General features: G+C 42.5%; 1 protein-coding gene across 1 annotated transcript; it reads right to left on the reverse strand.

The window, feature by feature from the left end:
• Positions 1–1,211: 1,211 nt before the first annotated feature.
• On the reverse strand, positions 1,212–5,630 carry sox4b (SRY-box transcription factor 4b). Its single transcript, XM_083988816.1, has one exon. It carries the CDS (start codon positions 5,052–5,054, stop codon positions 3,774–3,776), a length of 1,281 nt encoding a protein of 426 aa, XP_083844942.1. The 5' UTR covers positions 5,055–5,630; the 3' UTR covers positions 1,212–3,773.
• Positions 5,631–14,526: the final 8,896 nt, after the last annotated feature.

The raw sequence follows: 14,526 nt of genomic DNA on the forward strand, positions 1-14,526 counted from the left end.
AGCATGACTTTTTAAACAGACAAAATTAAGCTTTTTTTATGTGATCTCTTCCTGATCGTAAAACTGTGCAGCTCGGTTTAAAGAATCAGTCTACTGTGGATCTGTAGACCCAGTTATTTCTGAGCTAGGTCATGTCATATGGCCATGTAATCATCCGACCTCATATCAACACCCCTGTCCTACTAAGATACATTTAGAATGCATGCAGTAGACTTAAGCCTCGTGGCTATGGGGTTAAAATAATCTTATTGATTTGCTCTCTCTGAGTCTACTGTTTATAAATGCATTTCTGGCTGCTCACTGCTGTTGTAAGCTTCCCTGAGGCTTTACAGTGTCAAGACCATCCCAAGTCTATGGAGGGGGAAGTCTGCTATAAAACTATTTCAAAGTCACTGCTGCCTATTGTACTTGAACTGGGAAAACAGTGTTGTTGTTGTTTTTTCATAGCTCAGTGATCAGCTGTGAATCATTCACACTCAGTTTATTGCTGTGATGTTTAAAAAAAAAAGGGTCATGAGTGATGTGCAGATATGAACAACACTCAATGTGATACTTTGGATTACAAATCATATGTCTTTTGATGGGAATGTTAGTGCTTTAATAACTTCTTCTTCATCACGGTAACCATGGGATTATAATTCCTTCCACAAATGTAGGTGATCATCATTGGCTTTTCAGAAAGCAGTCCATCAGTTTATATTGGTTAGTCCTAGTAAACCATGTTTAGGAAACTTTCCATATAGTAAGATTTGCTATATTCTTTTACATCATTACATTGCATTATGCAATACCCATTGCATTATGCAATGTAATGTTACTAAGTAAAAAGTTGGTGCAGTGGTGACCTGAGTCAGTAGCCCTGTGTAATGTCCCTCATTATCTCTATCAAAATACAAATAATAATGATAACAGATGCAGGAAGCTGGTAATGATAATAGGGAGTTAATAATCAATTTCATTATCAGTGGAATCCAATAATGTCATTGTTTGCTGCTGATGGACAGAAAGAGAGAGAGAAAAGTTCAAGAATCAAGAGAAGAGAATTTCAGTTCCAGCTGATATTTATTATCCTTCCTTGAAAAAGTTCTGTACACAAGTTTATATCAACAATCTGACAGGCAGTGAATGGACACAATTTAGCTGGCATGAGTTTGCCCCCCCTTTCTCTGAGTTTCAAAAAAAGGGTGGGCCCTTTGTTTATGGCATGATTAGAGACAATAAATGATAATTCTACACAGCATATTGCACAGGATGGATGAAAAATAAAGTTAATATATTTAAAAATGCTTTCATATATATATAAAAAAAAGAGTCCTGAACTGACCACCTTAAATGTAAGTAAGGATGTGTAAAAGATAGCAGTTCTAGACAGTGCCTGTCCTCGATAGCAACAACATACATAAACACACAATCTTTTTGCTTTATGATACAGTCAAATATACAAAGATCGAGTTCACGTTTCATCGTTTTTTCCTCATTTTTTTCATTTTTTCTGAAAAACACAACAGCTAATAACCTGAATCTGAAATACAAATGCTATTCACCATGCCATAAAGATACTAAAACAATTATTAGCTAATAGTTAGCCGACAAGTAGAAAAGATTATATATTCAAATACAATGAGAAACGCAGTACAAGTGTTGCGGAACTCAAGTCAGAAATTTGAATATGCTTGATGTTGTCATCCTTGTTGCTTGCTTGCTATATTGACAGCCTGTTCAATCCAGTGGTTGATTGGCAAATTTGACATCAATTAATGAAAACATCAAGAAATAAGTCAAATTTAAAGCTACAATCTCCTCATTTGTTGTCATAGGCAAGATATCTGACTGGAAATGCCAAAAAAAAAGAGAAAAGAAAAGAAAAAAAAATCAAAAGAACACAAGTGGCTGCTGAAGATAGTGACGCTGTTAAACCCACAGGGTCCACAGGAACAGCCTCTAGAAGTAATGTGTTCCTGTGTCTTTAAGGAGCCTGCAGACTAGCACTGTAAACGTAGAAGGTAGGCTGATATAAAGGCTGGTGCTGCATTTAAGTGCTGTCGGGAAAATCGTAATTGCATCCTCAAAACTGGGTTTCTTAAGTGTCTCATGTCCCTGCCCACTCGGGATGTTCAGGCACTGGACACTAAGGAGGTTTTGTCAGTCTTTGCTGGTAAAAGTCAAACACACTTTGCCAAATTAGTGAATTAAAACACCAATTACACACCTGATTTATTTTATCTCCTCTGCATGGTAAAGTAAGCCAAAGTTAGGCTGGTGCCTTTACTTTTTAAGATTAATCCATAGGCACCATAGTGATATAAGGTTTGTTTTGCTGGCTGTTCTTACAAAAGCGTTTGAACAGGCAACAAAAAAGCATATGTACGAGTTTGCTATGAGCACTTGAAGGCAGCATGAAAACCAGCCTGCCGGGGTATTAAAAATTAGGAAATCCAATACAGCTGTATTAGTAGGCTACACACACCGATTGTTGACTCCCCCATTTTCTATATAGATTTGTACAAAAATACACTGAGAAAATAATCAAACTGTTTCCTCTCTTTTAAGTGTCCAAAAGTGTGTACATTTAAATATAAAAAGAAATCAAAAGTTGTGTTTTTTAAAACTCTAGCCCTTCGCCTGAGAAGGAAATGTGACAGACACAGACATACAGACAAACAACCGTGTAAGAAAAAAAGGATTAGATCATGTATACAAGAAATTAAAAAAAAAAAAAGATCAAGTCAAAAACGCTTGGCCCAGTATATAAATACAACATCCCATATAAAATGGCATCTGAATACATGTACAAAACAAAGCTCAGAGGATGAAAAAAAAATCGGTGAGGATTTCTATAACTATCATCTGAAATTAACATTATAAAGAATTTTGGTCCTGAATCGTAGAGAACACGTGTATAAAGTTCAGCACAGATTTGAAGTTGCGTTTGAATCCTGAAGTCTGAAAAATTACAACAGCTGGTGATTATTTCAATGTCCTTTTTTAAAAAAAAAGAGAAGAACCGAAGCGAGCGCCACCTATTCATTTAAATAATCCTAATACTAGTTGTTTTTTTGTTGTTTTTTTTAACTGCTCGACAGTCTTACAGAAAATCTCAGCACAAGATAGGAACAAAGTAGGCTATCATGCTTAACATGTTTTTTTGCTTTTGAGAAAATAGTCGACTTTTAAAAAACATCAACCCACCTCGGTTTCATTAAAAAACTCCTTTCGGTGACACACCACAATAAAAATGTCGCACGACAGTCCTGTTTCTGTACCTTTGTAGTGGTGAAGTTCACTTGGCGATTGGTAAAAAGTTGTGAAATGTCCCTTTTTTTTTTAAAGTCAGCAACAACATTGATTAAGTGAACGGCGGACCGCGTTACGTGCAAATCAATCACAGTTAAGTTGTTCAGTTCAAAACAGTCCAGGACGAAGCGATTCTCAAGCAGGAAACCCTGTCTGTCTGTCTGCCTCTCCTCGTCTCTCCCCTTGTTTTGCACTCCCCCCACTTATCGTGGTTGTACCAAGTCCCACAGTCCACGCATCCAAAGAAAAGTACAAAAAGCAAGTTATTCGCTTTAAAGTTGAGCTTCCCAAGGACTTGCATCGCTTTTGCCTTTATGGACGAGAAGGGACGGGGGCTAGTTTCAGTGGGGCTTTACTAGTCTGCTGTAGTCACAACACAAACTCTAGTACACCCACTGTGCCAGGAACCCCTGTTTCTGTTTGTGGTCATATGTTTGCGCGCAGGACATTACCTGTCGTTGTCTGCGTTTTTTGCTCACTCAGTATGTGAACACCAGGTTGGAGATGGTGGACTCCAGCCAGTCCCCGGAGATCATCTCGCTGACTTCGGGCGTGCAGTAGTCGGGGAACTCGAAGTGAGAGCCCCCGGAGCCGGACTCAAAGTTCAAATCTAAGTCTCTGTCCAGCACCGAGGAACCGAAGCTCCCCAGCGACATGCTATCAAAGCTGGGGCTTGGGTTGATGTCGAGCAAGTCGTCCTCGAACTCCTCATCCTCCGAGGAAGAGGAGGACGAGGAGTGGGACGAGGCGGAGGAGTGAGAGCCGGAGGGAGTCGGCGAGGAAGCCCGCCGACTGCTGTATGTGTGGCCGCCGTGGCGCTCTGAAGACCCGCCCAGGCTGCTGCTGCTGCCGCTGCTGCTGCTGCTGCTGCCGCTGCTGCTGCTGGGGGACTCGGCTCCCTCCTCCCTGCCGCTGGCCGCGTCCTCATACAGGCTGAGCGGATCACTGGAGTCCGCCGAGCTGCTGAGCGTCGGGCTGGCCGGGACCACGACGGAGGACGTGGGGCTGACGCTCAGGCTGGCCGCGCTGCTCCCGAAGACGTAAACTCGCTTGGGCTTCTTGCCATCCGGTATCTGCTTAGCTGCTGAGGAGACAGATTTCGACTTGTAGAGGGAGTTGTGATGGTGCTCTGATGGGTGCTCAGAGGCAAACGGTGATGCTTTGGTGCTGCTACTGCTGCTGCTCCCGAAAAGTGATTTGTGGGGTTTGCTGCTGCTGGGTGATTTGGATCCATTCTTCCTCGAAGATGAGGATGTCTTGGTGCTGGTGTTGTTAGAGCTACTGTTGAGTTTCTCTCCCTTGTCTCCGCTACTGCCAGGTTTAGAGGCGCTTGATTTAACCTTCTTCCTCGGCCGGTACTTGTAGTCGGGATAGTCCGCCATGTGCTTGAGTCTGAGCCGCTCCGCCTCTCTGATGAAGGGGATCTTGTCGCTGTCTCTGAGCAGCTTCCACCGCTTCCCCAGCCTCTTGGAGATCTCAGCGTTGTGCATGTCCGGGGACTGTTCCATGATCTTTCTCCTTTCTATCTGTGACCACACCATAAACGCGTTCATGGGTCTCTTGATGTGGCCGCTTGGAGTTTTGCACCACGCCGGGTTTTCTCCCAGCTTGTCCCCGGTCGATGAGGCTGTGGAGCCCGGGGAGAGAGGCGAGGCGGCCGCGTCCAGATCCATGCACGCACCGGAGTCGGAGCTCGAGTCCCCGGCGAAAAAGGACAGCGCCTCGGCGGTGCTCTCCGTGTGGCTCATTTTCTGCACCATGCTGCCCGGTTACACACAGAGGGAGAGCGGTGTACTTGCTCCTTCTCCCTCCTCTCTCCGTGGTCCTCCAATTCACTTTACAGCAAACTCAGCAATGTTCTCCCACTCTTCACAGTTTGAGCTCAGTAGAAAAAAAGGCGCAAGAAATAATTCACTCCTGAGATGTGCAGTAAACTCGGCAACAGTTCAGTCCAAAGTAGCCTGAAAAGGCTGGATGTGTAAAAAGAAAAAAAAAGTTTAATTTCCAGATTCTGTAGGTGTTGGAACAGCACGGACAGTTTTAGTACACTCTCCACTGTGTACCCTCTTATCAGTCTCTCTCAGTCTCTTCCTTCTGTGTTATAAAATCAATTCAGCCGTGTGGCGACTGAACATAGAGCTGCAGAGCGCAGACTGAGTGCCACACTGTGCGCTCGGGCACTTACAAATGGTTCCCAAGTAACAGTGTGTAAAGTAAGTGCTTTTCTCTGCATCAACTCTGTCCCCTCTCCTAGAAACAAAAGTCATGCATGGTGGGGAGGAAAAAAAGAGACCTAGAGCGAGTTACACTGTCCGCCTTCCATCTGCAGACCTGCAGTCGAGTTTCAAGCAGCCCTCCAGACCCGGCCCCCCTTGCTTGCATTTATCCCTTCCCGAGATACAACGGCGATAAAAATCCACCAATGGCACGCTGTCGCTACCCTGCTTCTGCGCCAAACGCACGCCCCTTTCAGCGCTGATTGGCCAAAAATGGAATGTAATAATAATCAGCGCGTGCAATGAGGAGCCTCGTGTCTGACCTCATTCCAGAATACAACAAGAAACTAAATTTTTTTAAAGAGACACTGGCTTATGTTATGGACCCCCACCCCCCCCACACACACTTTTTTTTCATATGAGCTGGCGTTACCACCAGCTCATATGAAGACCATTAACATATAGCTTTATGGGAACGTAAGTATATTACTTTACCATATGGAAACTTTAACACAGAGTTTGTAGCAGTGTATTGCCAGGATAACACTGGGTAAAAGAAATATAGGCTACTACTGTGGTATAAACCTCCTTGGTGTTATGAATGGTGCTCATCTATGTTATTGATGAGCTGGAATCTGGAACCAGAGTACTTGGCAGCGCAGAAACACTTCACCTTGTGGTACACTTTCTAACGCTTACGCGCTGTGATGTTGATATGATGTGCTGTATATTTTTGAAAAGTGATTGTACCTTGTGGCAGAGAAGAGGAGACTCTTTTATAACAATAATGATAACTGTTTCAACTGGCGCTTATTTGGCTACAGGTGGTCACTGACCAAGGTTGTGTTATCATGGACCCGTTGCGGAACTAGACCATGTTCAACAGTTGAGCCTGAGCGCGTCACAAACAGGGAAATGTCTCTTGGACACATCACGATCGTTAGGCTGGTGTGAGAAACGGCTCCAAGCCAAGCTGTATATGCTCCGCGCTTTCACCTCTCTCTCTCTTTCTCTCTCTCTCTCTCGCTCTCTCTCTCTCCTTCTCTCTCTCTCTGAGGCGGGGTTGGGCGGTCTTTTGTCACATAACACACATCGAACCAACCCCTCTCCCGCACACCACCAGACGGAGGAGAGAGAGAGAGGGAGGTAGAGGAGCAGGCGGCTGTATGTGTGTGTGCAAACTGCCTATATGCGCGCTCACATCCGCACATCTTCAAAACTGACAGCAAGTGCAATTTTCCGTGCAGAGTAACACGAAAAAGACAGAAAACCGCACTGTGCAGCGTTTTTACGCACAAAGTTTTGACTTTTACGCACGGGGGAGACTGTATCTAATTTATCACAAAACAATTGCATGTTGTTTCGAAAAAAATAGACGATGGGCAGATTTAACAACACAATCATTATCTTTTGTTAAAAATGATAACTTTAATTTCTTAGTCTTACCACAGACACATGTAAAACGGCAACCCCAAATGTTACACTGTTATAATGATCGTAATTACCAATACAAGTTCTTGGGTCAGATTTGTTGCAACCTTTCGCTTTTGGGAAATAATGACTCATCTTTAGATATAATAACCTTCCATGCCCCCTTTAAAAATAATGAGCAGTTTATTTCGTTTTTTTTTTATTATTATCGACGAGTTACCAAAAAGAAAAAAGAAAACAGGAGGTATGACGGGGGTTCAAGCAGACACTGTAGGCAAGGAGCACAGTGCGGTGTTGGAACGTCGCTAGATGGCGTCGCAGAGCCGGAGAGGACTCAGCTCAGCTGCTGCAGAGAATTTAGGAAGGGTAACAGAGATCAGACGAGCATCCAGAATAGTTACCAGGGGTGAATTACATAATGTCTGTGCAATAGGGGGTTATTCAAGCGATTGTTGTGCAATGTGTGTGTGTGTGTGTGTGTGTGTGTGTGTGTGTGTGTGTGTGTGTGTGTGTGTGTGTGTGTGTGTGTGTGTGTGTAGTATGAATGACATGACTCTTGGAAGGTAGAGCAGACAGTGAAATAAAATATGAAGAATAAAACAATTTAGAGTTGGTGGGGGGAAAAAAATCACTCACCACTGTAATGATCTCAGCTTCCAAGAGAACACGATTCCTCACATGAAAATGGCAAAATATGAAATGAATTGGAAATGGAAATGAAAGTGGGTCCTTGTATAGAACAGAAAGTGTGTGTGTGTGTGTGTGTGTGTGTGTGTGTGTGTGTGTGTGTGTGTGTGTGTGTGTGTGTGTGTGTGTGTGTGTGTGTGTGTGTGAGAGTGAGAGAGAGAGAGAGAGAGAGAGAGAGAGAGAGAGAGAGAGAGAGAGAGAGAGAGAGAGAGAGAGAGAGAGAGAGAGATGGTCAGATGTTCTCTAGCTAAATGAAAGGAGAGTCAGAGGTGACTTGGATTACCACTGGGGAAATTAGTATGAAAGTACAGTCACCAACGTTACTGGATGCATTTCACTGGGTACAATTATATTCAATATGGCCCCATATCTGCAGTGCATCCAAGTAAAGCAATGGGTAATTGGGCTCCAATTTGTGTGTTCATGGAGCAGAACTGCAATGGAAATAAGAATGTTAACTCATAAACTCACACTGCTCCTCAAAGCCATTTTAATAAGGAACCACAGTGTGAAAGTGTTAAAGCTTAGAGAGGTGGCTGTGCCTTAAAGCAGGACTTAAGACTTTGAGATGGAGTTGTGTAAATCACACTGAAGTTTCCAAAGGCACTGCAGAAGTGCAAAGCAAAAAAAAAAAAAAAACATCCCAGTGGAAATGTGTTAAGGTTGGTATGAATTGTGTAACACTGACCACGGACACGCTGTAAATCCCTGCTGGAGTCACCTGAAAACTTCCATGTGTTGTACATCCCTTTCCCTCCAGCAAACTCTTAAGAGTCTCAGTGCACCTGGAGTGACAGCTGGCAGGCTTCGGAAGCTAACACCTTATTCAGTGCTGTGAGCAGGTGCCCCCTATTCTATTCTATTCTATTCTATTCTATTCTATTCTATTCTATTCTCAATAACCCAAAGTTAAACAAGACCTTTCACCTAGTTTTTGGCTTATTTATAACTTGAATACATGTCTTTTTCTTGGCTGCCCACACTTCTCTGTTTCTCCCACCCTCCCTTCCTCCCTCCTTCCCTCCCTCCTTCTCAGTGTACACATTAGTATGCCACGCACACACGCACACACACATGACCTGAAAGGATAAGTAGTGCATTCAAACTTCTCTCCTCTCGCTTTCTCTGTCTTTCTCTTTTACTGCCATTGTTCCAGTGAGGTGCAGCTGCCACGCGAGTTGGAGTGGGTCGCGTGCCAACCCTAATCTCAACAGGTGTTCTTTTGGGTGTCTCTCACTTGCACCCCCTACCCCCCCCACACCCCTCCACTCCCTTCACAGCGCGTCACTCCACCCCCCTCCCTTTCTTTGTCTGTCCTCACTTTCTCTTTCTCACTCTCTCTCTACTCATTCTCCTCCCCCATGGACCTTACTTCACAAACTACTTCTCTTATACTCTCTCTCTCTCTCTCGCTCTCTCTCCCTCTGCCTAATTTGATTTAGTGTCATTAGAACCACCATAATTAACTTCACTCCCGTTTGCTGTACACGGTTTATCATGTCAGTATCAAAATACAGAAAAAAGAGTGAAGTTATGAAAAACTACTCATACCACAAATGAAAGAGTTGGATCAAATAAATGATTGAAAAAATAAAACATGAACGATAAGATTGAAACACAGATTGACATGTACATGCTATGGTAAATGAGATAACTGTATAAGAAAAAAGATCAAGAGAAGTCAATATCAGAAAGAGGAGGGAAATGTTTAAGGATCGGTTACATATGTCGCTCCACAATTTCCCCTGAGGCTCTGGCATTTTCTACTGCTTTCATGACAATTTCAGTTTTTCTTCAAGTAAACATTGAGTTTTGTTTTGGTCTGAGAGCGTGTCAGACTGTCAGTATGTGAGTTTTATTTTGGTGAAGGACTTGGTCTCTTCTCTATAGAGACTCCAGCGTAGCAGGAAGCCTCACTCCCTCTCTGTTCTCTCTCACCAGCTTCCCTCTTCTTTCCGTCTGTGCTGGCTCTTCTCACTCGTCTCTCGTTCCCTCCTCTGTCTCTGCTCTCTGACTCCACTTTCCGTCTCTCAGCCCTTTCCCCGCTCTCTGCTCAGTTTAGCTCAGTTTGTTTTGTTGGCATGAATGTTAGATGAAAAGTGTTGCCAAAGCACCCCCATCTCCTTCTCCCTTCTCTCCCCATCTCCCACTCAACATAAATCTGATCTGAGGTCATCTGTTATTCAGAACACTGACACCATATGGTCAACCACCCACTCAGAGTACATCCAGTCAGTTTCATGAAAACTTAAAATCTTCCCATATGAAATATTGATGGAGCCGTATATTGACCGGCTGTCACAAACCCTGCTAAGAGTTCAGCCTGCTCAAACTTTGAATCATAACTGCAGTAACTAATCTATTACAAAAGATGTTGCCCTGAACATCTCAACCCGTAGAAAGACAATGTAAAGAAATAAAGGGTTAGCCAGACATAAGTAACAAACAGAAGGGAAAAAAAACCCAGAAAGATGACAGTATAATACAGTGTTTAATGAATGCTTTTAAAATACAGTATGATATTATAATGAGAAATGTTTTGTCAATTAAATAGGAAAAGTCTGCATCTGGCAGTGTAATCAACAGCCTGAAGTAAAAATCAACACAGCTATACAGTTATATTAACAATTAGGATTCTGCTCCGCCTCTCTCACCACATCATGTTGTTCATTACATCCACAGGTCACCTGTATTGCAATTAAGCCTGTGATACTTCAGGCACTACCTTAGCCACATGCAGCTGCTGCCCCTTGTAACCCAGCACTGAGGTGCTGTTTATTCAAAGAGGAGATTGGTGGGAATTTGCCACGCTGAGGGGTGCAAGCAGTGTGAAGAGGTGAGAGAAGTTTTAATTGTTTCAGGGTTTTTCATGGAGCTGAATGAACTCTGTGTCCCCATGAATCTCAAGGATGTCACCATCTCTAACACTCCTGATTACTTTCACTGCATTCATTTTCACTGCCTGGCAGGCTGTGCAGAATATCAAGACGTGCAGTAACTTTCCAGTTTGACGTCAACATGCACACAGAAGTCTGCATGGTTATTTTGCAACAGCATGACGCTGGTTGCACAAGAGTCAATCAATGTAACCAGTGTATCTGATGTGCATAATCACACTTTGTCAATGCATGCCACTCAAATTAGAGGCTGCAGATGGACCACATACCTGCATCATTCAGAGGCTGCAAAAGGATTTAATCAGCAGGAAGAGAGGGACGTTATATGTGAAAGATGTGGTGGATTAGACATGCTGGTGAGAATCCAAAATCTTTATTCAGCTTTTCATCATGGCATGACTGCTGTGATTGAATTTTTAAAAAAAAATGGTTTATTTTCAGTTAGAGGTTGATGGCTGTATGAAATTGAAACATAACAACAAAACAGGAATGACAGGGTCCCATGTGAATTTGGAAAAGTGTGACGAAAAAGAAACACCCCACAGGTGCATTGTGGGAACCAGACTGTTGACCCTGATGGAAGACCGTGCAAAACACTGTTACCAAAATTGCAATGGACCATTGCTTTACCCCCCACCACTCCTTTTCTCCCACTGTGTAGACCCAGGTAAAGAAAGATAAACACTTAACCTCATTAAAACATTATGCACCTGTATGATAATGGGGCAGCATGTATCACTAAACTACAGTACACACAACTCAGCCCTTTGATTTATTATATTTCCCCTGTCATCAAAGTCAATGTTCACCACACAGCCTTTACAACCTTGTAACAGGCAGATGGCTGGTTACTGTATATATGAAATGTATTTATTCAGTCGTATTTCTAAAGCTTTGTTTGAACAGGTGTTTTCAGACACAGATACAGACAAAGATGCAGACATAAATACACGCACGCACGCACACACACACACTCTCAGCAGTCAAAGTCTTATCTTATCCAGAAAGAGCAGCTGCAATGTGTGACCCAAGCTTAGCTGTTAATGATTGGCGGTGTGTGTGTGTGTGTGTGTGTGTGTGTGTGTGTGTGTGTGTGTGTGTGTGTGTGTGTGTGTGTGTGTGTGTGTGTGTGTGTGTGTGTGTGTGTGTGTGTGTGTACTTGTTTTACCCTCACAATCCCACCTCTTTCTCAACTGACAAGAGTTCGTTATTAGTGGTCTAGCTTTGATTTGTGAAGTTCAGCAAGGTGAATTTGAACATCTGTTGCATTTCAAGGTTGTTTCTGTAGGGGAGAGCAAATACAAGCTGGGCTAATCTATCACAGTGGTGATTAAGTGGAATTCAAACATACACACATCCGGCAGATAAATGTGTGACAAACCAATAGATGTGAGATGACTGCATTTTCAAATATTTCTGATATTTGCACACTGTTATGATCTTATATAATGTCATCTATGTTGATCCAGTTCCTTACAGAATACATGTGCAATACTGCACATTACATTAAGCCTCACAGTTTTAGCATCACTGGGTCTGAACATTATTATAGGTGTTTTGTTCATTAGTTTTCATTTCTTGAAGCCTCACTTCTTTGCCCAACAGTATACATGTTGCATAGCAACACTGTCAGCTTCAGACGCATGCATAACTTAGTTTTTAATCAATATTTCTATCTTTGTATGAAGAGATTGAACTTGGGTGGCAAACTGATGAATTCAAAGCAGTATTTCAGCAGCTATGTCAAATAAACCTGCACAAGAACATTTAACTTTAAATGGATTTGCAATTTATTTGTACAAGTTTTACCAATACTGAATACATCTCTAAATGCATTTCTATTTTCTCAATAGAAATACCCTTTTATCGAATCCGCAGTGTGTGTAACTAAGATTTGAATGATTTGATCCCTGTTCTGTAAAGCCCAGTGACACTGGGACATAATGAACAGGCTCGCTGTCATTCTGAGAGTTAACATAAAAACACACTTCATCTGGCTCAAGCACATTCAAGTATGACATTTGGCTTCTGACCTTCATGTGGAAAGTGCCACAATGCTAGACACCATGTTTTCAGTCATTACAGTAGATGACTGCTCTGCCCTGCAATGCTGTAGAGGGGCTTAAATTTGAAATTAGTGTTTGAACAGGATGTAGCCGCCTTTGTGTGCATATCCCTGCATTTGTATACTGTATGTGTACTATTATGCCTGTGTTAATTTGCACATTGGATGTTTGTATGTGTGTGAGTGGGCAGTTTTGCCAAACTGCATGACTGTGCATGCTTGTATGTGTGTATTTACATGTGTGGCTTTGTGTGGTTCTGTGTGTGTCCAGTCAGAGGTGACCAGTTGTCACTGCGCTCTGACAGAAACCAGGTATCAGAGAGACATGGTGTCACCTTGTCACCTCCAACCTTTACTCCGGGGAGACTGAGGGTGTCTGAGTGTGAGTGTGTGTGCTTGTGTGCGTGCATGTGTGTGGGTGTGGGTGTGTCAAGCCTCTCTCTCGAGATGCCTCCTACTCCAGGCTGACTGCATGGTTGACACACATGGAAGGGTCCCTGGAGTGAACCTCAGGTGATGAGGCGGCAGCATGGGTGTGTGGTTCATATCTCTTGAGATCCACTACCTTCAGAGCGTGGATGACAAACACACACACACACACACATACACACTGATGCTTTCGACATAGGAAGTTGCGCTCTGCTTGATGGGGGCTTGATAGCGCAGTCAGTCAATATCAGGGTCAGGGTCAATAGAAGAAAGAAAGAAAGAAAGAAAGAAAGAAAGAAAGCCTGCGCACCAAGTTTTTATTCTTACAAAGCTCTATTATTGTTATTACATGATATATCATATGCATAGCCAAAAAATACAATGAGATGATAAGCTCAATATGATTCTTATATGACTTTTCACTTACCAAAGTTTTTTGTAATTTATTTTATTTAGTCTAATGTATTTTTATGAGTACTTCTTTTTCACATTTGTCACAATATACACACTGAGAAACTTAATGTTATTCAAACAACAGGGTCATCTGTATGGAGGACCACAGGGGACACATCAATTAAAAAGAGGAATTTCAAAAAGGATTTGAAAAAGCAACTTTAAAGGGACAACGAGGAGTTTGTATTTGGTTATAAAAAAGTCTCACATTAATGTGGATGAATCTACGCTACCCAAACTTGTTAATGGCTCCATTTTCGATAAATATATCGTTTTGTCTCTATCGTTATTTTGTTATTTTAATTAATGGTGGAAATGCTGGGCGAGCCGACCAACGTTTCCTTACTTTCGGTTTTGTGGACGCTGCCCGGCGGGTCATGAGAATAACGCCGCCGAATCACCGTTTATGGTAGGAACTACGACGGTATCTGATCGTCTTCAAACCTCTGACTTTCATTCTTGATGAATGAAAACATTCTTGGCAAGACGTCCGTCTTGCGCCGGTCCAAGAATTTCACCGTGCGCGCGGAGGCTCATGGTAAATGTAGTATGATAACACTTTGCTTTCCAAAACTCCTCGTTGTCCCTTTAAAACAGTCATTTAAAACACCATTTTGAAAATACACTATTGAATTCCCAAATGAATAACCAAATTTCAAAATCGATTTCGTAATGCATTTTGAAAATCAGAAATAAATAAATAAATTTGCAAACTAAATTCCTAATTGTGCTATAGCGGCTCCCTGACACCCACAAATGAGATTCAATCTCCTGAAATATGGAGCGAGCAAGAGCGCACAGGAGAGTGATGGCATGTGTGTGTGAATGATAATGTAGTGCGCATAGAGGGAGCAAGCGTGTGTGTGTCTGTGTGTATGACAGTGTATGTACTGTACATTTATGTTTATGTAAAGCTGATGATATATAGAGCCTTAAGGCAGCACTGTTCTGTCCAGTAAAAACATGAAACTCATATTCACACAGATGGCAGTAGATTTAATCTGTGAGAGACCAAAGGGAATAATACATATATTAAAATGCTACTCATTACAGC

This window comes from Trachurus trachurus (genome assembly GCF_905171665.1).
Source record: "Trachurus trachurus genome assembly, chromosome: 16".
NCBI classification, from domain to species: domain Eukaryota; kingdom Metazoa; phylum Chordata; class Actinopteri; order Carangiformes; family Carangidae; genus Trachurus; species Trachurus trachurus.